General features: G+C 39.5%; 1 protein-coding gene across 4 annotated transcripts in view; it reads right to left on the bottom strand.

Moving 5' to 3' along the window:
- Window positions 1-21,311, bottom strand: part of acsbg2 (acyl-CoA synthetase bubblegum family member 2) — a 43,528-nt gene that overhangs the window by 6,461 nt on the left and 15,756 nt on the right. For 3 of the 4 annotated variants that reach the window (XM_088350091.1, XM_088350089.1, XM_088350092.1), the window contains exons 2-11: window positions 16,890-17,022; window positions 15,451-15,572; window positions 12,612-13,156; window positions 7,648-7,736; window positions 5,448-5,649; window positions 5,223-5,372; window positions 4,975-5,151; window positions 3,345-3,526; window positions 3,034-3,270; window positions 336-553 (exon numbers count right to left, since the gene is read on the bottom strand). In XM_088350091.1, the coding sequence (XP_088206217.1) occupies window positions 336-553; window positions 3,034-3,270; window positions 3,345-3,526; window positions 4,975-5,151; window positions 5,223-5,372; window positions 5,448-5,649; window positions 7,648-7,736; window positions 12,612-13,156; window positions 15,451-15,572; window positions 16,890-16,999 (2,032 nt within the window). In that variant the 5' untranslated portion in view covers window positions 17,000-17,022. Of the gene's footprint in view, window positions 1-335; window positions 554-3,033; window positions 3,271-3,344; window positions 3,527-4,974; window positions 5,152-5,222; window positions 5,373-5,447; window positions 5,650-7,647; window positions 7,737-12,611; window positions 13,157-15,450; window positions 15,573-16,889; window positions 17,023-20,611; window positions 20,782-21,311 lie in introns of those variants that run through there. The other variant, XM_088350090.1, reaches the window with a different exon arrangement.

Genomic DNA, 21,311 nt, shown 5'->3' with positions numbered 1-21,311 from the left:
TTTCGTTTGCTCTGACATTTATTACTCCGCCTCAGACTCCTGATCCTACACGCTACAACTCTCATTTGAACTGTATGAATATAAATCCGCGAATTCAATTGAAACCAGATGAGTTATTCATGTATTTCCCATTAAACATCCTTTTGAGGTCAGGGGGTCTGTGAATACCAGACATCGGCTAATCCAGATACTCGGATAATCCAGAAAATTTTCCCAGTCCATTTGAATCCGCATTAATCGAGTTTTACTGTAAGTGGGGAATAAAACTAACAAGAGGTAGGTCGCACAAAAAGGTTGAGGGTTTTAAAATAAGACGACTGCATCACAAAGCATACCTTTAATCCGTCCGGTGATAAATAGGAATCCGTTGGGGTCGTGCTTGCCCAGATCGCCGGAATGCAGCCAGCCCTCATCGTCCAGCGTTTCCTCAGTCTTGTCCAGCATGTTGAGGTAACCCATGAAGACGTGGCGACCCCAGAAGCAGATTTCGCCAACCCCGTCTTTGTCTGGGTTGTGCAACTTCGTCTTGCATCCCGGAAGCTCTATGCCGCAGCTTTAGGGGGAAAAACACATTATGAGACCAATTTTGCACATGTGTTGAGCTGTGAGCGGTCGGAAACCTTTAACAATAATGATGGTAAGCCCAAATCTACTGTGTAATCACTAGATCACTAATGATCTAGATAACATATGAAAGGGCAACGTTGTACAATGTGGCATTGTGGGTAAAAATAGTGTAATGATGAGATCAAATCTAAGCATTTTCCATTGTCTTCTACAACCGTAGTGGCCTAGTTATTGGGATTCAGCGCTCTCACCTACAGTTTAAATCCCGTTGCATCCAATGCTGAGGAAATGAGGTCAGCGATATTTGTTGACTGATAAATGACTCATTTCTGTGTTGTACTACCAGAAACCTCAGTATAACGCGCATACAATTTTTTTATACTGGTGTAAAAAATGAATGTATACACTAATAAATACAGTAAAAACAAAAATAAGGCAGTGCGGTGGTTGCCAACCACCGGTCTAAGTCATGTGTTTTAGGATCATGTGACCATTCAAGATGGCGATTACAGGAAAGTCAGATAGAAATTACAAAGACGAGCATATATTCACCACTGCGCCAATAAAAAACATAAAAGAGGGCTGACTCACTTCAAATTTGACCCTTTTATCTCTAAATGAAAGTGCCAATCCAACCATACTATGGAGAATAGTGCCAGAATGCAAAACAGACAATAGATGTTGTAATTTTATGCTGTTGTCGTCACTCGTGGTTGCCGTTGTAACAGACCAAATTGCATTTGCTTGTTATAATTTCTTGAGGATTAAAAGAAACACCAATGACCTGACAATGACTCAGATGATACAGAAAGAAAACTAGCATTTTTGATGGACAAGTTTCAATGCTATCCAACAAACTAATAAATTGACATGATTTGTGAGTGAAAAAGTTGAAATAAGAGTATGAAGTCAATATTAAAACACAGTCAAGCCTTCCATTTTGCTCCTATGTATTATATGAATAATGTTGCCAAATGCATTGACTCATTTCTCCTCTTGGAGCCCGTCATAAATGTTTCACTGTGGCTCCTTCTCTCTCCTGTACTTTTGCGACCAAGCACCAAATGTTTGAGACTTGACGCCATTTTCACCGTGCAGTTTTTCTCCCAAAAGTGCCTGAGCAAACATGGCTTTAGATTGTTTTGTTGAGCATATTTGGTGAACGTGTACAGAAAAAAATAAGTAAGGATTTCAAAGTTATTGTTGCAAAGTTATGAAAGTAATTATTTGTAAAAGCCTTCATTTGAGCTTAATTCATAATTTGTTATGCCGTGCTATAATCTTGATACCACCTTGTGGTGTGTGCGGTCCCTCTGAAGGTTTCTTCATTTTCCTCATGTCAAGGTTTTTGAGTTTTTCCTTGCCCTCATGTTGGTTTTAGATCAGGGGAGGGTGTAATAATAGTCTGTAGTTTGCAATAATCTGTGGCCTGTGCAGCCCTTTGAGACTCTTCGTGATTAAGGGCTATACAAATAAACATGACTTGACTTGACCCCAAAATCTAAATACTTATTGCCAGTTTCCGCGGGGCTTAAACCTTTCATTACCATAGGGGCGACAGCGCCCCCGTTTTACAAGCTTAATTTACATTACTGCAACTCCGTGATGTTGGGCTATCACAGGCAGGAAATGACACAGACGGGGCATAATGGTAAATGGTCTGCATTTACACAGCGCTTTTCAAGTCAATGAAGACCTCCCAAAGCGCTTAAGAATGTGCTTCACACTTACCCATTCACACACACACACTCACACACCAATAGCGGCCATGCAGCCATGCAGGGTGCGGACCTGCTTAATGGGGGCATTAGGGATTCAGTGTCTTGCCCAAGGACACTTCGACATATAACACGGAGGAGCCGGAAATCAAACCTGTGATCTCTTGATCCCAAGACGAACGCTCTACATCCTGAGCTAATGCCGCTAATGCATTCAGTAAAGCATTTTTTATTGTCTGCATCCAATTAAAAAACATTTGAATCGTTTTAACATTACTCGTTTTGATTGTCAGATGGGCATTGAATTGGGGTACTGATGGGTCATGAATGATATGGGTCTCTGTCTCAAGGAATTGCTCCACTATCTATCACACAGGACCATAAAACCCGTGTTCTTGGTGAAAAATAGTTGACAATATATGAACAAAAGATTCAAAACTTTTTTGGGTAAATTTTTCTACAGTTCCTTTTTCCAGTTATGTTGTCGTACAATGGGTTCATGTACAGTTCCGGTCATTATAATCCTGAAAAAAGTCTGTTTTTTGTTTTATTTTTCATTTTAAACTGTTATTACATTGTCTTAACACACAGTGATGTTAGATGTCGCTCGATATTGAAAGTTTCGGTTGTAGAGTGTTTAAAAGAGTAATCACTCATAACATGATTTCTGAATGTTTAAGGGCTCAAATAACAAAATAATTCCAGGCTGCCTGAATGATAATTGGTCAATAAAGGATAAGGAAAATACCTGGTGATCCTAAAGGCATCCGGAAGAGACATGGTGTGCGGCCCAGTGCTCTCACTCATGCCGTACAGTTCGTAGACCGGAATGTCCAGGCTGAGGAAGAACTCCAGCGTATCCCTGGTGATAGGGGCCGCACCCGTGTAGCACTTGCTGCAGCGGTCTAGACCCAGAGCTTTGCGCACCTTCTTAAAAACAAGCTTCTTGGCTATTTGGTAGCTCAACGGCGTGTGTTCCGCTTCTCTGATGCATTCAAACAAAAGTAATAATCAGGCAGGCTGTATCCAGTCTCCGACGTCAAAAATGCGTTTGTGTACCTATTCATCTTGCTCAGATTGGTCTGCAAGCCCACGTCCTTGGCCCAGGCAGCGATTTTGCGCCGAACTGTAGAGGACTTTGCTCCGGTTGCCTTCATCTTCTCTTGCATCTTCTCCCAAACACGAGGCACCCCCATAAAGGCGGTGGGTCGCACCTCTTTCAGGGTGTTCACCAGGGTTCCCTGAAAATCAGACAACCACACATAGCTATAAATGCCAACATTATTCTTTTTGTCATGGAATCAGTACCAACTAGAGGTAAGATCTTAGACCTCACACTGTCAATAATTCTGTTTAAGTTTGGGCCGGGCTTCTCTCTCGCTGACTTTTTTTTAAAGAAATTATCCACCCGTCATGATTTATGTTTTTTTTTCTGAATGGAGGATTCGCGCAGCATGCAGCTAGTCAGCAATGTGGAAAACTCCTCCCGTGTCCTCACAAATAAATCATTAAAATTCGGGTTTGTTTTCAAGTTAACTGGTCGGGCTCGGGTCAGTTGGGCCTTTTATACCCGTGGGCCGGGGCCATCAGTATGTACCTGTATTATCTTCATTCATGCAATGTTTGCGTTACGTCGTCTGCTACAAGCCATGTGAACTCCTCTTTCCACGATGCTTTTAATGTACGTTTACGTTTTGTAGCGCCAGAAATTTTGTAAGCTTCTTTTGAATATTTCTTCTGCGGCTGAGGTTTTGGCTTGATTCCTAACCACTTATCAATTTTTCTTGTGTCGTATGTGCGTCTACTTTGGAAAATGATATGCAAATGCACAACCTTATAACGCTTGGGAAAGTCCAGAAGCACCAAGTCATTCGGTGCAGTCTTCTGATTGGCTGCCGAGTGAGCAATTTGCCAAAACGAACCGAAATTCCGAAATTTCCAAACCGAACGAATATCTCGAAATTGGAATAAAGCAAACGTTTGTTTTGGAAAAAAATATATATATATCTTTCGGGGGGTTTTTTTTTTTGTCCCCCTTGAAAAAGTTGTCGGCTACCTAGGCGGAGACGTTTTGTAAGTTGTACACCCGACGTAAAAGATGCACGCCCCGGGCAGACGTTATTTCAGACACTGATTTTGTGTTTTATAATTTGTTTATAGCACTGCAGAATTAATATTTTTAAGTTATGTTTTGCATTAATTTCAGGGACTCTATTTTGATTTTTACTTTAAATCTGTTCAGTGCGTAAAAAACTAATTGTTTTGTATTTTATGATTCATTTTTTGTAGATCTTCAAATTATAGATAGAGATAGAGAGAGAGAAAAAGAGAAAGAGAGAGAGAGAGAGATTTTTTCAGGATCCTTTGTTTTACTTTAAATTTGTTGTGTGTAAAAAAAGTTAATAGTTTATTCTTGTATTTTATATTGCATGTTGCATTGTTTTACTAAAAAGTAAATATTTTTACTTAACATTTTGTTGTGGGATTCTATGTTCCTTGACATTAAAGTTTGCTTAGTATAAACAACTGGAAACTATAAATAAGGTAAAAGTTGACTGTAGATTGACATTTATCTCCAAACCAGATGTAGAGCCATATATGGCTCGCGAGCCATTGGTTCCCGACCCCTACGCTAAATAATACACACGTTTTCTTTAAGTTCACCAACGAGCACGACGGCAGGTCTCACCTTGAGTGCGTCTGGATCTGCAAAGTGTGTCATTCCGCCCACCCTCATGGTGATCCAAATGTCCACCATTTGTGCAGCGATGTGGCTGAGGGGGAGGTAGCTGACAACAACCTCCTGAGACTCTGTGGCCTCTGTCAGGCGCACGTGCCGGCAGGTGGAGAGTGCCGTCCAAGTCAGCTGAGATTGGTGGAGATGAAAGCATGATTATAAACAAGGGAGAGTTTAACATCAAAGCGATTGGTGCTTACGTTATCGTGGCTGAGCATAACTCCTTTGGGCTTGCCGGTAGTCCCTGAAGTGTAGATCAGCGTGCAGCACTGATTAGGCTTCTGACTGGCGAGGATTTTATCAAGCGTAGCGTCTGGCACGTCCCGTCCAAGTTTCATAAAAGAGTCCCACTGCACAAGGAGATGACGCAAAACTATAACTTCTTGTTTGCACACGACACGCCCCATCGATCTTCATTTACTTACGCTGTACAAGTTTGGTCTCTTTTCTTTCAGTGCACCTTTGTACTGGACAATGGCTTTCAAGTGGGGCAGGTTATCTTGCACCTGGAGGATCTTCTGCAGCTGCTTTTGGTTCTCCACCACAATGACATTGGCCCTGCAGTTTTCCGCCACATACTGGCAGGCTTCTGGGGAATTGGTGGTGTAGATTCCTACGCCAAAGCCACTGAAACGCATAAGGACTACATGTTTTCCTGCTTGTTCAAACTTGTTTGGGCTCTACAGTGACTATGATTGGTCAAAGAGTAGAATGTCAGTATATTGATAAATTATAGTTCAGTTTTTTGTTGAAAAAAGAATCTATAAATCAGGGAAGCAGGTACTTTATATTTATTATAAAATGAAAGATACTCCACAATCTTTTAAACCACAGAACAAAACTTTTAACAAGCCCAAGCATTTGTCTGACAAAAAATACTGCTTACTGTACATGTACATTCAGAATGCAGAACAAAAAGCAAATCCATGAAGTAAAGAGACTGTGAGGGGTGAAACAAGTGATAGTGAGGGATTACTGGATATGGAAATATTACTCTAATCTGCACTATTTGAGTTAAAGCAAAAAAAGTGTACTTTGTATCCTCAATAAACATACCTTTGTTTTCGAACGAGTATCGTAGAATTGTAAATCAGATGATAATCCATGTATGCAATCTGTTACCATTGCATTCTCTTCAATCATTTTATTTTAGTTTTTGGTGCATTTAATCCTGTGATTGAACTCGTGGTCTTTCAGTTTAAGGGCAGTCTACCATCATGACTGTCTTGATTTGTGAATGTATGTTCCTCTTCTCAAGAAAATTCTTAGCATGTATATTCTTCATCACATCTGTTCATCCATTTTCTGCGCCGCTTATCCTCACTAGGGTCACGGGGCCACTGGAGCTCATCCAAGCTATCTTCAGGCAGTTGGCAGGGGACACCCTGAACTGCTTGCCAACCAGTCGCAGGGCACACAGAGACAGACAACGCACTCGCTCATTCACACCGAGGGACAATTTGGACCGGCCAATTAACCTGACGTGCATGTTTTTGGAATATGGGTTTAATTCAAATATATCTTGGACCTGTATGCTTTTTATTAAAAGTCAAGTTTATTTCGTTATAATTTGTAAAATGTCATATTTTGAGTTATTGTTTGAACAACTTTCTGCTAAGGCTGTCATGATTACCGATGTGAATCACCTGTGCCCGCTCCTTTGGCGCCAACTGCCTTGGACTCTGATTGGCTCCCTGTCACTATTCAAACCCACTCCTGTCGGTCCCCTTTTGTCAGTCCGTCTGCGAACCTCAGTGTATACGAGGCAAGCCTTTTTCGACCCTGACTCCCACCTGTCCCGTTTTTGCTCCCGTCTGTCTCTGGTTACGACCTGTTTTTGATCCTGACTACGTCTGCTCTCCTGTCCCGTCCTACGACCCGTTTCCGAACCCGACCGCGATTTTGCTCTCCTGTCCCGACTATCGACCTGTTTTTCCGTGTTTGACACCGCCATCGCTCACTACAGAAGCGTAACGTAATTGGCTGTGTCAGTTCTAGTCTTGACAAAGGCAGTGTTTTTCAACCATTGTGCTGCGGCACACGGTGGGAAATTATCCAATTTGTGTGCCTGTGCGGTTTAACAAAAGCTATTTTAGATTTGGATTTACTTTTACCAAAGATGCAATGGCACAGACTGGTGGTGTACCGCGGGATTTTTCAATGAAAGAAATGTGCCTTGGCCTTAAAAAAGGTTGAAAAACACTGCGCTAAGGGGAAGGATCCTTCTCTGGTTGAAAGTCATAAGTGTATTGCTCACTCTGAATTCATTGTTCAACTTCTGAATATAACACCGAGTGATACTTCAATACTGACCTGTTAATAAGGAGTGCAGACAAAACCCTAACCAATCGCAGATCAGCTTTACCTCAATGTTTTTCGTTTCTAGATGACACAATACAACTACTTGAGTTTCACTATCCATGAGGAAGTGTGGTGAATTATCAAGCTTGTGTTTCGCTTCATCACTAGTAATCGTTTACATCATTATTGACAGTTTTTAATGCAAGACAAAGAGGACTACTGGTCAAAGCAAACACCAATTTCACACAAATGAAGGAAGAAACTGACCAGCATGCAAATCGCTACCCTGTGATAAGTTCTTATTTTGTGACTATGGGAACTTACCCTGCAAAAATGGCTCCAATGTCAGCAACCACCCACTCAAGAGAGTTGAAACCGAGGATACCGACGCCATGGTAACGCTGCAAACCAAGCTGGAGAGAGACAAACCTTATGTTACAATAAGTATAACACAAAGGAACATGCATGGCAGGTCTTTTCATTTGGGATTTTTTTTGTAAATATGCAAAGGTAGAAATGAGATTTTCCTACATTACGGATACGATTGCAACTTCTAATTTTTCACTTCTTTCACATTTTGTTTAAAAGAAAATATATTTGTTTAGAAGCAATAAACAGTTAACCCCCTTTAGCCATCTATGTTGAAGATCAAATGCTCTAAATAATTATTAACGGGTCGTTGAATAGGGCAGCACGGCGGTGCAGTGGTTACCGCGTGTGCGGCACAGTTCTGAGGTCATGAGATCGAAACTCCTGTGTGGAGTTTGCATGTTCTCCCCATGCTTGCGTGGGTTTCCTCCGGACACTCCAGTTTCCTCCCACATTCCAAAATCATGCATGTCAGGTTAATTGGCCAGTCCAAATTGTTCATAGGTGTGAATGAGCGAGTGACTTGTATGTCTCTGTGTGCCTTGCGACTTGCTGGCAACCAGTTCAGGGCGTATCCTGCCCACTACCCGAAGATAGCTGGGATGGGCTCCAGCACCCCTTCGACCCTACTGAGGATAAGTGGTGCAGGTAATGAATGGATACTCAACAACTAACCAAGTTTCCAGGCTCAACTATTTGTTTATCAAAAGAAGTAATGTACTTTAGAAACTTCTTTTTTTTTATTCTGAACTGTCGCATTATAATTTTAAAAATAATCTAGCCTTTTTATTGCACTGTATGGACTAAGAAAACGATCCACCTTACTTTACTTCATGTATCCATCTATTTTTCCATTATCAAACATTTCAGAAAAAGTTGCAGGGAGCCACTATGGAGCGCAAAAGACCCGCATGTGGCTCCAGAACAGGTTTAGTGGGTCGAGAAGTGCAAATTTGTCGGGGATCGGAAGAAGGGTTATTTTGTTTTGCTGATCAGAATGCAGAAGACAATGCACGATGAAAATCCATCAAGTAGAGAAATTGTGATAAGAAAAACTAGGATACTTCGGGGGATTACTGTATTCTGTATCCATTAACATACAAAATGACATGTAACTTTATACTTTACAAGTTTGCCCACCAACGGGCTTTTGAGTAACAGCAGATGAAATTCAATATCAGTGGTTGCAAGGGGAAAAACAAAGCTTTATGTTACAAGGTGTGAAGCGTGTAAGTTGACCCCTAAGAATCTAATGATCTAAATGCCGCATGATGACAACCAACGTGTACAAGCACAGACATTTTTCCATACAAGCAAGCACGTGTGTGCTTCCCATAAAGCCCAAAGGGAGGCTTGCGGTTCAGTCAGACGACTTCATGCTTTTTGCCGTTGCCCACATCAACTTGACTTTTCAAAGCAGCTACCACATGATATCTCAAAGAACAAGACTGCATAGCTGTTCGGTGGGGGCAAGTGACGAATGAGCTCTAATGCCAAACTGGAAACATCAAAATGTTATTTTAAGGAAATACTGAAATATTCACTTACAACAAAAGATACATTTGATGATTATTCACGGCATAAGCTGATAAACCAACATTCCATGGGCTGAAATTCAGTCTAAAGTGTAAAACCTTATCTTGTTCACGCATTAACAAGTGAGGCTTTTGTAACACCTGGCTCAATGACTAAGCGATATTTTTCAGCATTTTCAGTTCCCATCACGTAGTCTACATCCAAGCAACCCTATTTAGGCAGCCATATCTGATAGGTGTAAGCTCACCTCATTATTATTGTGATTCACATTCGAAATATGGCGATCAAAGCTCGGGTTTGGCTATCATTAAACCTTAAAGCTACAACAACACATTTTCACTGATGTACAAACAATGTACTAGAATACGTGTATGGTGTTGGATGGGGGTCGGAAACCCACGACTCTGGAGCCACATGCGGCTCTTTATGACGATTTTTTGAAAAAAATGTTAGAAAATGGTTTCTGTTGAAAGACATGTATGACAAAATTATTAACGTTTTCCAATGCTGTAAAAAATGTGTAGAATACATTTAAAATGTCAACACTTCTGTCAACAAAGATGTGCATCATAGCTTAAGACACAGCCGCAGGGCGGGATAACATGCAGTTTTAAACCAATTGATGGGTGTCAGATGGGTCAAAGACCCCAAAGGAAAAAAGAGAAAATTTACTAAGGATCTCTTTTTGTTACCCATTTAAGGGGTATGTCACTTTCCTTTTTGTTGTTCTTTACAAATCCTCAAAATAAAATATGGATTCATTTATGGTATTTCTTTAATTTTATCATAGCAATGAAAAATAAACTCCATTGTGAGATTGTTCACATTTCCAATCAAATGCGACATATTTGATCCTCCTTTGACTTTCATGCCTTCTCCCTTGTTTTCCGCAGGTTTCCAACAAGCAGAAGATGACACGTGACATCACACGCAATGCATTCACTGTTTGCGGAAGTACTACTCACAGATGTTAACGCCGTTGCATATCTAGCAATTTGAAAGTTTTTGTTATCATCTTGGTGCTTTCATTTTAAGATAAGGTGTCATTTCTCCATCCGGAACAGGACAACGGTGGCACAGAAACTTCCTGCTGATTATAATTAAAAGAATGGATTGTCGACGCTTGGGCTAATGTTTCTGCTGAGATTGTTGTTCGATCTTTCGGAAAGTGGCTCTGAAAGTAAAAAAAAGTCAACCCTTGATTTAAGATTACGTGAAGCTCTTCTGGCCGGAAACCAAAAAGAAACTCAGTCTTGCTTACGTTGTATTTTTAAATGCGCCCCGTGTTATGTCTTAAATATAGATATAGAACCAGCTACTGTGACTGCGCCCTTCCACATGGTGTGCCCTAAGGTGCCACAGCAAAAGCAAAAAAACCAACATTCCAAAGGCTGAAATTCACTCTAAAGTGTAAAACCTCATCTTGTTCACACATCAACAAATGAGGCTTTAGTACAACTTGGGTAAATGACTAAGCGATATTTGCCTGTACCTCGAATATCTCCCCTAAAGCCCCCCGCACACCTAGGGCAACGCCACTGGCAATCGTCATTTTGCTTCTGGCGTCAGGTGTGCTGGGGAAATTTTTGGAGGGAAACAGCGCGGCGCCAATGGCGCCGAGGATCCGTCCAGCCATCCATTATCTGCACCGCTTATCCTCAGTAGGGTCGCGGGGGCGCTGGCGCCCATCCCCGCTATCTTCGGGCAGTGGGCAGGGGACACAACTGGTTGCCAGTCAGTCACAGGGCACACAGAGACAAACAACTCACTCGCTTATTAATACCTAAGGACAATTTTGACCGGCCAATTAACCTGACATGCATGTTTTTGGAATGTGGGAGGAAACCGGAGTGGCCAGAGGAAACCGAGGCAAGCACGGGGAGAACATGCAAACTCCACACAGCAAGGTTCGATTTCATGACCTCAGAACTGTTCCGCACACGTGCTAACCACTGCGCCGCTGTGCTGCCCTGCGCCGAGTATCATACATGTTTGATATTTTGGCGCTCGGTCGCCAAATTCTTCAAGTGTGCTGGGGTAGCGAGAAAACCCGCGACTTAATGCAATACATGCTCTCAATACGAAACACGCTTGAACCGGAGTTTTTCTTCAAGGAATCGAATGGTCCGATGAAGAGATGGGAATTCAGACTTTTTTTTTAGAGAACCAGCTTTTTCGGCTAAAAAGAGCTTTCGCTTTCGGCTCCCGAACAGCTTTACAGGTTGTTTTTGTTGTCTAAACCATTTATTAGGTATTTTTGTGAATAAATTAAAAGGACTTAATGAAGCTTTTGGCTGCAGAGCAGCAGGTCCCAAACCACATGGTTTGACGTTCTCAAAACTCATCTAGATTTCAACTACTTAATAAATCCATAATTTTTGTATGTGACTTATGGACTCTGAAACAACTGAACCGTGTCTTTTGCTTGGTTTCGTGTCAAAGCACCCCCAATAAAACCCCGACAAAAAGTCGATAAAAATCAGCTCCCGACCAACGACTACTCCAAGCAGTTGAAAGCAATCTTCGGCCCAGAAACCCTGGACCATTTTGCTTGTAGATATTATTTTGAATTTCCCTTTCAGATCTTATGTTATCATACGAACTAAGGTGTATGTTTTCATTGCAGATATGTTTTACGATATTCACAGCAAAAGCAAGAAACCAACATTCCAATGGCTGAAATTCAGTCTAAAGTGTAAAACCTCATCATCTTCACGCATTAACAAATGAGGCTTTTGTATCACCCTGATAAATGACGATGCGATTTTGTCAGGATCTCTAATATCTCACCTTAAGGAAACGCTAGGCTGGAGGGCAGCAGGTTTCTAACTATATGGTTTGACATTCTTATTTTCATTTAAAATGTTTTGAATTTCTAATTCAGATTATGTGTTGTCCTACCAACTGAGGTGTATGCTTCCATTGCAAATAAGTTTTACGATTATTCACAGCAAAAGCAAGAAACCAACATTCCAATGGCTGAAATTCAGTCTAAAGTGTAAAACCTCATCTTGTTCACGCATAAATAAATTAGTCTTTTGTAACACCCAGATGAAAGAATAAGTGATATTTCTCGGCATCTCTAAAATCTCACCTTGGCTTGGCTGCAGAGCAGCTGTCCTCAGACCATATGGTTTGATATTCTCAAATCTTATTTAAAACGTTTTACATTTCTGATTCAGATCTTGTGTTGTCCTACCAACTAAGGTAAATGCTTCCATTGTAGATACGTTTTATGATTATTCACAGCAGGAAACCAACATTCCAAAGGCTAAAATCCATTCTTAAGTGTAAAACATAATTTTGTCCACGCATCAACCGATGAGTCTTTTGTAACACCCAATGACTAAGTAATATTTGTGTTGCCATCTTAAATATCTCACCTTCAGGAAGCTCTTGGCTGCAGAGCGGCAGGTGTCGTAGTATTCTTTGTAGTTCAAGCTTTTATTTCGCTCGCCTTCTTTCCAGCTCACAGCAGTATACTTGCCAAATTTCCTCACAACTGATTTAAAGAGCTGGTGGACCGTCATAGGGGTCTCTGCGGCCAGGCCGGAACCCTCGGTGCGAATCTTCACTTCGCCATTGGGCTCAATTGTCCACAGGTTGGACTTTGGCATTGGGGCTGGCTCTGCTGCTGCTGCTGTTGTTGTTGTCGTTTTTGGTGCTATTGTTACTGCTGTTTTTGTGGATGTTTCTGTTGCCGGTTTTGCAGCTGCTACTGGTTCTGCTGCTGCTACTGGTTCTGCTGCTGTCTCTGGTTCTGCTGCTGCCTCTGGTTCTGCTGCTGTCTCTGGTTTTGCTGCTGCCTCTGGTTCTGCTGCTGTCTCTGGTTCTGCTGCTGTCTCTGGTTCTGCTGCTGCCTCTTGTTCTGGTGTTACTGCAGCCGGCACTGGCAGGGAGTCTGGGCGCTGGCCATTAATGGGAGGACCTAAAGATTTGTATTAGATGTAAATTACCATCACAAACTACACATTCTGCTACATGTAGGATAAACCAGAAATAAAGGACAAAAAATGGAAAAGAGACACCAAACTGCTTGGTCAAAGTTCCCCCAACACATTTTGTAGCATTGCCTTAATTAAATGCATTTGATCTGACATTACCTTTATCTAATGTAGACACTTTGTAGCAAGGGTTTGGTATTGATTTTATCTGAAACTGGGGCCAGTTTGATTCTTTGCAAATTATAATCCTTTTGAATTTGTCTAGTCAGGGTTCAGGGCTAATCACTCTACTGACACTGCCATGGTTGAAGTAACCATTGATCATCTCCTGGCCATGGATTCCAGCGCCTCGTCAATATTATTGCAACTGGATCTCAATACTGCCTTCGACACCATCAACCACAACATACTACTGGATCATGAGAAAAAATGGATTGGTATCTGAGGAATCATACTCTCATGGTTTAGAGGTCCTTCCTCTCAGACAGGACGTGTTGTGTTAATTACGGCAATGCAACCTTTTGGTCTTTAGGTGTCACGTATGGAGTCCAATAGATCTCAGTAGATGGCGCCCCCTTTAGTATTTACATTCTTTGGCTAGTGATAGAATCTGCAAGTAGGTCTGAGCAATAAAACAATGACGATAATTATTGTGGTATAATTAGTGCCACGATAAATAATAAAACTGTTTGATGAAAATCAATATATTTGAACTGCAATTACACCACCCGAACACCAGAGAAAATGGGGGCACTGATAAAAATAACAGCGGCAGCATTTATTGCAAACTTTGCAGATGTGAGGCTACCAAGACGATACGACAAATTTGTTTCACCATTTAAAACAATATCACCTGCTAAAATATACAGAATTAGAAACAATTCAACCCCAAACTAGTGCTAGCGGGCCAAGACCTGGCCATCGATTCTTGAACCCCTAACAGCAACAAACGCTCATTGCAGTGTTTTCTAGCAGCATGCCATTTCCTTTTGTTAACATCGTAAGACACTTTAAAATGCATTGCACATAAAAGCTTTAACATGTTTGTTGCTGAGTGTAAATTAAAATTTGTTTATATATGGTTATATAATTTTGGGGGAATGCAGGTCTACCCTTTGGTTGTGTGCAATGTTCTGCTTTTTGATTACCGGGTACCTTGTTTTGTTAACTTTTAATTGTGTTCAAATGTTCCACATTTATTGTAAAATTCTTTGTAGTAGTTTGTCACCTTGCACCTTTGTTCTAACATAGGAAATTCGTCAAAGCGGCATCTGGTTTTGTCAACTTTCATTCAGGGGAAAAGACTAAACTTAAAATGTGAAAGAAAAAAATATGTCATAATTAAGGTGATAATTATCTATATCGAATAATAGATTTTATATCGTGATAACAATTTATGTCATATCGGCAAGGCCCATCTCCAAGCATGAGTTTTCATTGCTATGCAGATAACATACTATTAATGAATGGTGTTTTTTTTACCACCAGGAAGTGCAAAATAATACACAATGCCCTTTTAAAAGTTTATATTTATTTTCATTCTAATTTTGGATTTATTTTCTATCTTTTTAATGAAATCTATTTTTTGAGAAGAGCTCAGCCTCATCAGACCTGCTTTAAACTACTTGGGTCCACAACATCCGTCAAAACATTACAGATTATGAAACAGAAAGTAAAATGGCTGACTCTATTGTTTCAGTCAAGTCACATTTATGTGTATAGCCCTTAATCACAGAATCTCAAAAGGCTCTACAGGCCACAATTACAACATTCCTTGATCTAAAACCAGCACAATGCCAAGCAAGGAGAAACCCTAAGCTCACCTGTGCACAACAGAAGTAACGGATAGCAAATTTCATGACCAAAACCCACCTGCTCTTTGATGGGTCTGATAGCAGAAACTAGCTAAATACTTTTAACACTTGCCACCCCTCAAAAAGTCTTCAACTCCTTGTGCATTGTGTTTATTTTTTTGTAATCTCATACGAAATAATGAACAGAAAAGCCTAAGAATTTTTAGGATAATTTTGCTATTCAATACAAAATGAGGAAATGAAGTGTGCAAGTGAATGATTGATGGCAGGAAGCACATTCACTTCCTCAGAATGAGATAGAGAACCTGGTAAGTCCACAAAAACCCTTCCCACATAAAGCCATTTTTGTTGGTGAAACTCTACTGTGATCATAAACCATCCACACCACCCATGACAACATTCAAATGGCAGAGCAAGCATATGCAAACAGTGTTCTTATCTTTCTTCTGTGTGTTCTGCTTCACCTGTTTGTGTGTTTAACGTTTGATCATCAGTGACCTGCTGGACCTCCTTGTTGCCAGTGACCACATTGAGGTCAGCTTTCACCTCTTCCTTTTCCACTGTGGGTTCGTCCTCTGACAACTCACTGAGGTGAACAGACAGGAAAAACGCGTTAGAACAAAGGAGGGTGACTTCCTAAAATGGAGTGCGCCTCTTCCTTGTGGGAAACCAGAGACAGAAACATGAGCCTTGCACAGAAACGGAACAGTTGGCATTTCCCTAATTGACTCTACTGCAAGTATTTGTCCATTATTGAGTGTTATGAACTTTTTGAATAATTTTGCTTTGAGACTTACGTTTTCAAGGGAGAAGGTACTATTCTTTGTTTTATTCTAAAATTAAAACAGCTATGATTACAAATATTCTATCAATCTGAGTTTGACGCATGAAACACAAATAAAAACATATGGCTCATCTATCATTTTGTCTTGAAGTCTTTAAAAATCAGTTCCAAACAGAATTAGTCTCAATCTAAATTAAGAATTGTAGCAGTGACAGGGAAGGCAGGTGAGGCTATCACCTGTCATCATTGAAATATAGAATTAAAAATGTAATAAATGGTTATATCTACAGTATTCAGTGTTGAAGTTATGCCTCATTTCACTTCTCAATTTTTGGATTTTCTTTTTCTATATCTCACAATTTTCTCATATTCTGAATATTAATAATACAACGTATTACTGTGCTGAGCGTCTGCAAATGCAGAGTGAGGAACACAATCCACTTGCCCTGGTTGAGGGCGATTGTGAGATTCCGATTTGTAGCAGACCTCAAACCTGTCTTATTTTTTTATTACTCTGCCAATCAAATTAGTTCATTTAGTTGTAAATCTGACAGTACCTCACCAGACACGTACTTCACCACATCTCACTGATTTAAAATAAGTTTTCAAATATATCGGGTTTAATATCAAATCTGTAAACGTCTGTTTCTTTTGAAACTCGAGCTTGTATGCACAGTGCCACAAACATGAATGAATTAAAAAAAACAGTAAAGACCAGGTTTAACACCATTTATAGGCTAAGAGTGTACAAATTAGGACCCAGGGACATTTTAATCAATTTGGGATGGGAGTTTGATAGTGGTTATCGACTGGACACGCCCCCAAAAATATTTTCAAAAGTTAAAAATGATTGATCAAAGAATCGTCCAAAGTTTTTAGTGGGTGGGTCTGCTTTAAGACTTTGGCTTCAACCAGTCATCCTTTTTTCCTCCGGGTGATTTGTAAATTTTGTGGTGTGATGTTTGATGCAATATGCTTAAAATTACAGTCGTATACTTCCGTAATGACGTCATGAAAGTGCTAAGCATTTTCGCGGTGTTTCGGTTTTCGTGGGGGGTTCTTGTCCCCATTATTTGCCAAAACCGAGGGATCTCTGTATGCGAGTGTGAGTGTACACACTTGGTCGTTTCCGAAGCATGGTCAAGGGGTGCTGAATTGTTGCCTGATGCACATGTCGATTCAGTTATGTCGCCGTTTTGAAACTGCTGAAGGACACCAGCCTCGGCCATGGTTGTGGGCTCACACGCGGTCACTGCAAGAGACGGTGGTACAAAAAGGAAGCAATAACATGAGAACAGAGCTCACCCAAATGTTTGTGAAATCACTATCTGATAACAACTCTGGATGGACCCAAGTTGAGCGTGACATCTTGGTTGTCAAAATGATCCTTTCAGAAGTATAAACATAATGTACAATAAGCCATTTGATAACATGGAGCTAAATACCTTTTCTACTCAAACTGTGTGACATATTGCTGTTGTACACACAGAACTGGCACTTGGGTTTTTTCACCGTCAGACCAGTGACCCTTCCAGCCAAGGTTATTCTGACATCTTCTGCACACATATCTGTGTCAAACGCATTATAATGTAAGACCAGAGAGTATTCGGAAACTGTTTGGTCATCTCCTGTCATCGAATTAAGGCTTTTACAAATGACAATTCGAATGAGAGACTAATCTGCTGATAAATTTATCCATTAATCTATAAGGAGGACAAAGTAAAAATAATCTTGTTTCAATCTATGTCGTATAAAATGTCAAATACATTCATTCAAACATACATCGTAATAATTTAGTTAGTGTTTTGTCCAGTAGAGTCAGAGAATAAATTAATTAAAATTAATAAGTGTTGATCTTAATTTTTCCTAAGTTAAAGCATCTTGCTAGTTAGTGTCTGATGAAAACAATATTCCTTCTAAATCATTTATATAAGATATCCCCAAATTATCAATGATTAGGAAAAGGATACAATCAGGTGTTGTCTGAACAATATTAAGGAATGTAAATAAACATGAAATTGACCTCACTGAGATTGATACATTTTATTACCAACATCAGTGAAATATTTGGTTTAAATTTAAGCTAAGAGTAACTGGTCACCTTTTATTGGAGATATATATATAAAAAAAACACTTTTAAGAAGCTAAAATTTTGAGGCTTTAGATGATTTCTAATTCTATTGATATCTAAACGAGTAATTTAGTATAGTTGTCAATTAATCACCATGTAGTCAGGTTTCTAAACAAAACTTACCAATGCAAGCAAAATAATGCTCATGACTCTTAAAGTTTTTCATCACATCAATAAATGACACCAATAAAAAGCTGAAATCAACCCAAAGATTCCTAAACTATGTTGTGTGAGCCTCTATCAGTCCCAACACGGTGCTACGTGGGTTGTGTCTGTGTTAGGTGACCTGTTACCCAGTTAGTAATGACATGTCAAGACAACTGGACTGACATGACTGTGAGAGGTCATATGAGATATTATTCCATGACACGGAAATAAAAATTAAATGACAATTCTAGATCATCTGTCATGTGACAGACCAGAAGTTAGCTGACCTCGTGCACACTTGATGTGAGATGAGTCAAGAGTTGTGTTGCTGCTCACACGCTATGAAAGGCTGAAGTGAAGTGTGTTTGTTTTTCTGTAACGTAAACATAACAGTGTATCTTTCAGGTGGCAAATTGTTGCACGCCTGTTTGAAAATGGAAACTTTCACTTCTCTCAGAGTGATATTGTGGTTCTGTCATGACTTTGATCTTGCGATTCGTTTCATTTGAAATGGTACATCAACTCTAAAACTAGTCAAACCAGATCTAATTATTTTCAAAGGATTTGAACTTAACATTTCAAATAATAGTCTCATTTCATGAAATAATATTAGAAAAAAACAAAAATCAACATCAACTACTTGGAAAAAAATAATAATTATATCTATATATAAATATATAATCGATCAAAATGATCAAATTCCAAATATGGCATTCAGGTTGTCTCCAGTGGACAATGGAAGTAGAGCAGTTTCTTTCCAATGGGAGTAGGAGTAAAGCAGTTTTCCTAAAATACAACTGTGACAAAACCCATAAATTATGCCATAGTTTATACTATATTTTGCTAAAATATTTCAGTACGATGTTATTAAAAAATGAATACAATTTTCATTATCATGTTTTTTCCTACTGTGCAAAGTTCCTTGCCCTTAAATATGTTGTACATTGAAAAGACATGGTGATGTCACTGCTGTTCCTTCAGACGTATGCATTGTTCAATCGTGCAGAAGTCATGACACGAGAGACACAATATGTCTGACTCTGACTCTAAATCTTTTGTGGAGCGTAATTGTCTCTGAAAGAACGCTAATTATTTATCCCATAGTTCTTTATGAATTACTTTCTTGCAAAAACAGAGAATTACTAAGTTAACTGTCACTTGGGGAAATTGTGTTTAAAAAAGTCCTTTCAAATATACTTTGATTCAAACATTTTTCATTAAAAATAAATAAATGGAAATGTTGTCGTGTCAATATCATATATGCAAGATTATACTATAGAGATCAATCAATCAATAAATGCATTGGTATAGCACTTTTCAGGCATCAAATTGCAACTCAAAAAGTTGCTTGAATACATTTAATGTGAAATTTAAAAAAAAACTCTTCTTTTTCACAATCCAAGACCATGGAACGTCAAATACACAGACAGACACAAAAGAAAATAAGTAGGAAACTAATAACAAAAAGTTATTAAAAAAATATTGCAAGGAACATTTGGATCTCAGCAGTTTGATTCTTTTGGCTTCATTTGACATATTTTACATTTAAAAGGATGAATTCCACATTGTTCACCTGCTGCTTAACTGCAAACCACCCAGATTAGCACCCTTTATATAGAAAGTTGAGGAAAAGCGGATAAAAGAAGCAAATCAAAGTATTTTTGTTTCAGACCATTTCACTCCTTTAAAGTACCATTGCTCTTATTTTGCAGGCAATGTTTGCTCTTAGTCACATGCAAAATTGTCCACGTTTTAAGTTTATTTTCTTACATCAACGGAAAAGAAAATCCAGAAAAACAATATTTGAAAATGAGAAGACATATATGGCAACAGAGATTTTTAAATGTATTTAACAGTGTGTTTCTGGTTTCACCCTAGGCATTCTTCCTTATTGCATGACAAGAAAAATGCCACCACTTTGTCAGTCTATTTCACATACGCACTATAAAAACCTTTCATTGATCTCCTTCCTCGGATAACATTTAACATTGACAACAAGTGCTACTGCTGGACTCGGTTGGGTTACACCCTTGCTGCACTAGACCACATTTCCACGTGTCATTATCAGACATTTTTCATTGCATTGAGATAATGATGCACTAGAAAAGGGGAAAAAACTTAATGCTTGGAGACGGGTCTATAATTTTTTTTAATTTTTGCACTCTTTCTTTTGTTTTCTCTTTGAAGTCTTTATTGCTTGTTTAATCCCTGAGTGGTATGACTAATGCCTTTATAAACAATGTTCACTACATTGTTATCAATGACCATATAAGCCATTCTAATTCCAAAATTATCATCCCAAACGAATCATGCGTCTATGGATTTGGTGATCAATAGTGAAATTAAGAGATGTAGGTGCACCATTGTAATTGGAGCAGAATTTAAAAAAAAACAATTAGCTTATATAAACATGAACAAAAATCAGAGAATCCCAAAGTACACACAGCATCCAAACACGTATTCTTGTACACGGGTGAGAAATAAATATAAGTGAAAGTAAAGGGATGAATACATTCCATTTACATGACAAACCGAATAAACGCTGCAGTAATACAGTACTCACGATGCATCCCTGAAAAAAAAGCTTTCACTGCCTTCTTGAGATTTCGGGGTAAAACGTCCCTTAAATATATTTACTGAGCTCGTAAAACGTCCTGATTTTCCAGTGTTGTCTACGATTATAACACAAGCGTCCGATCATTCATTTTGGAGCGGCAGCCGGCTTCGATGGTCCCTCCCTCGCCCCAAAAAACCCCACCCTACCAGGTCTGCCTACTTCCTACTACAGCTCGCACACCTCCCCCCTTCTGAAGACTTCTGATTGGGTGATATTGCTCACGCCACAAGACTCACATACCGTATAAGGTCATCCGAGCCAAATAAATCACACTGAAGGGGTTTACGCTCTGTCGCTACTACTGAAGAATGACGATCCAAAAACACACCCCCCCTACTGCCGTAATACACATTTAGGCAGGCACGCGGTTTAACAACAATCTGCAGGCATGCCGGCGAAGGTTATTGCAGTTCAAACGGTTTGTTTAACATTTCTGGACTCTCTACTTGATTTTTTTTTTAAATAACCCCCCCCAATATCACTATACCTGTCTACTTATCAGGGTTGGGTAGGATTACTTTAACTTCATTACTTTCAATTACTTTTGTATTACTCCAATACCAAATATGCTAATAAAAGACAAAAGAAACTAAAAATGAATAAAATTATGACTCAACACGTGGTAAGCTTTCTCTCCTGGCTTTGA

This window comes from Urocampus carinirostris, chromosome 12 (assembly GCF_059441175.1).
Source record: "Urocampus carinirostris isolate Australia breed hairy pipefish chromosome 12, RoL_Ucar_1.0, whole genome shotgun sequence".
In the NCBI taxonomy this organism is placed as follows: domain Eukaryota; kingdom Metazoa; phylum Chordata; class Actinopteri; order Syngnathiformes; family Syngnathidae; genus Urocampus; species Urocampus carinirostris.
Note: the sequence above shows the minus strand (reverse complement) of the source record. Positions and strands in the feature narration are given on the sequence as shown.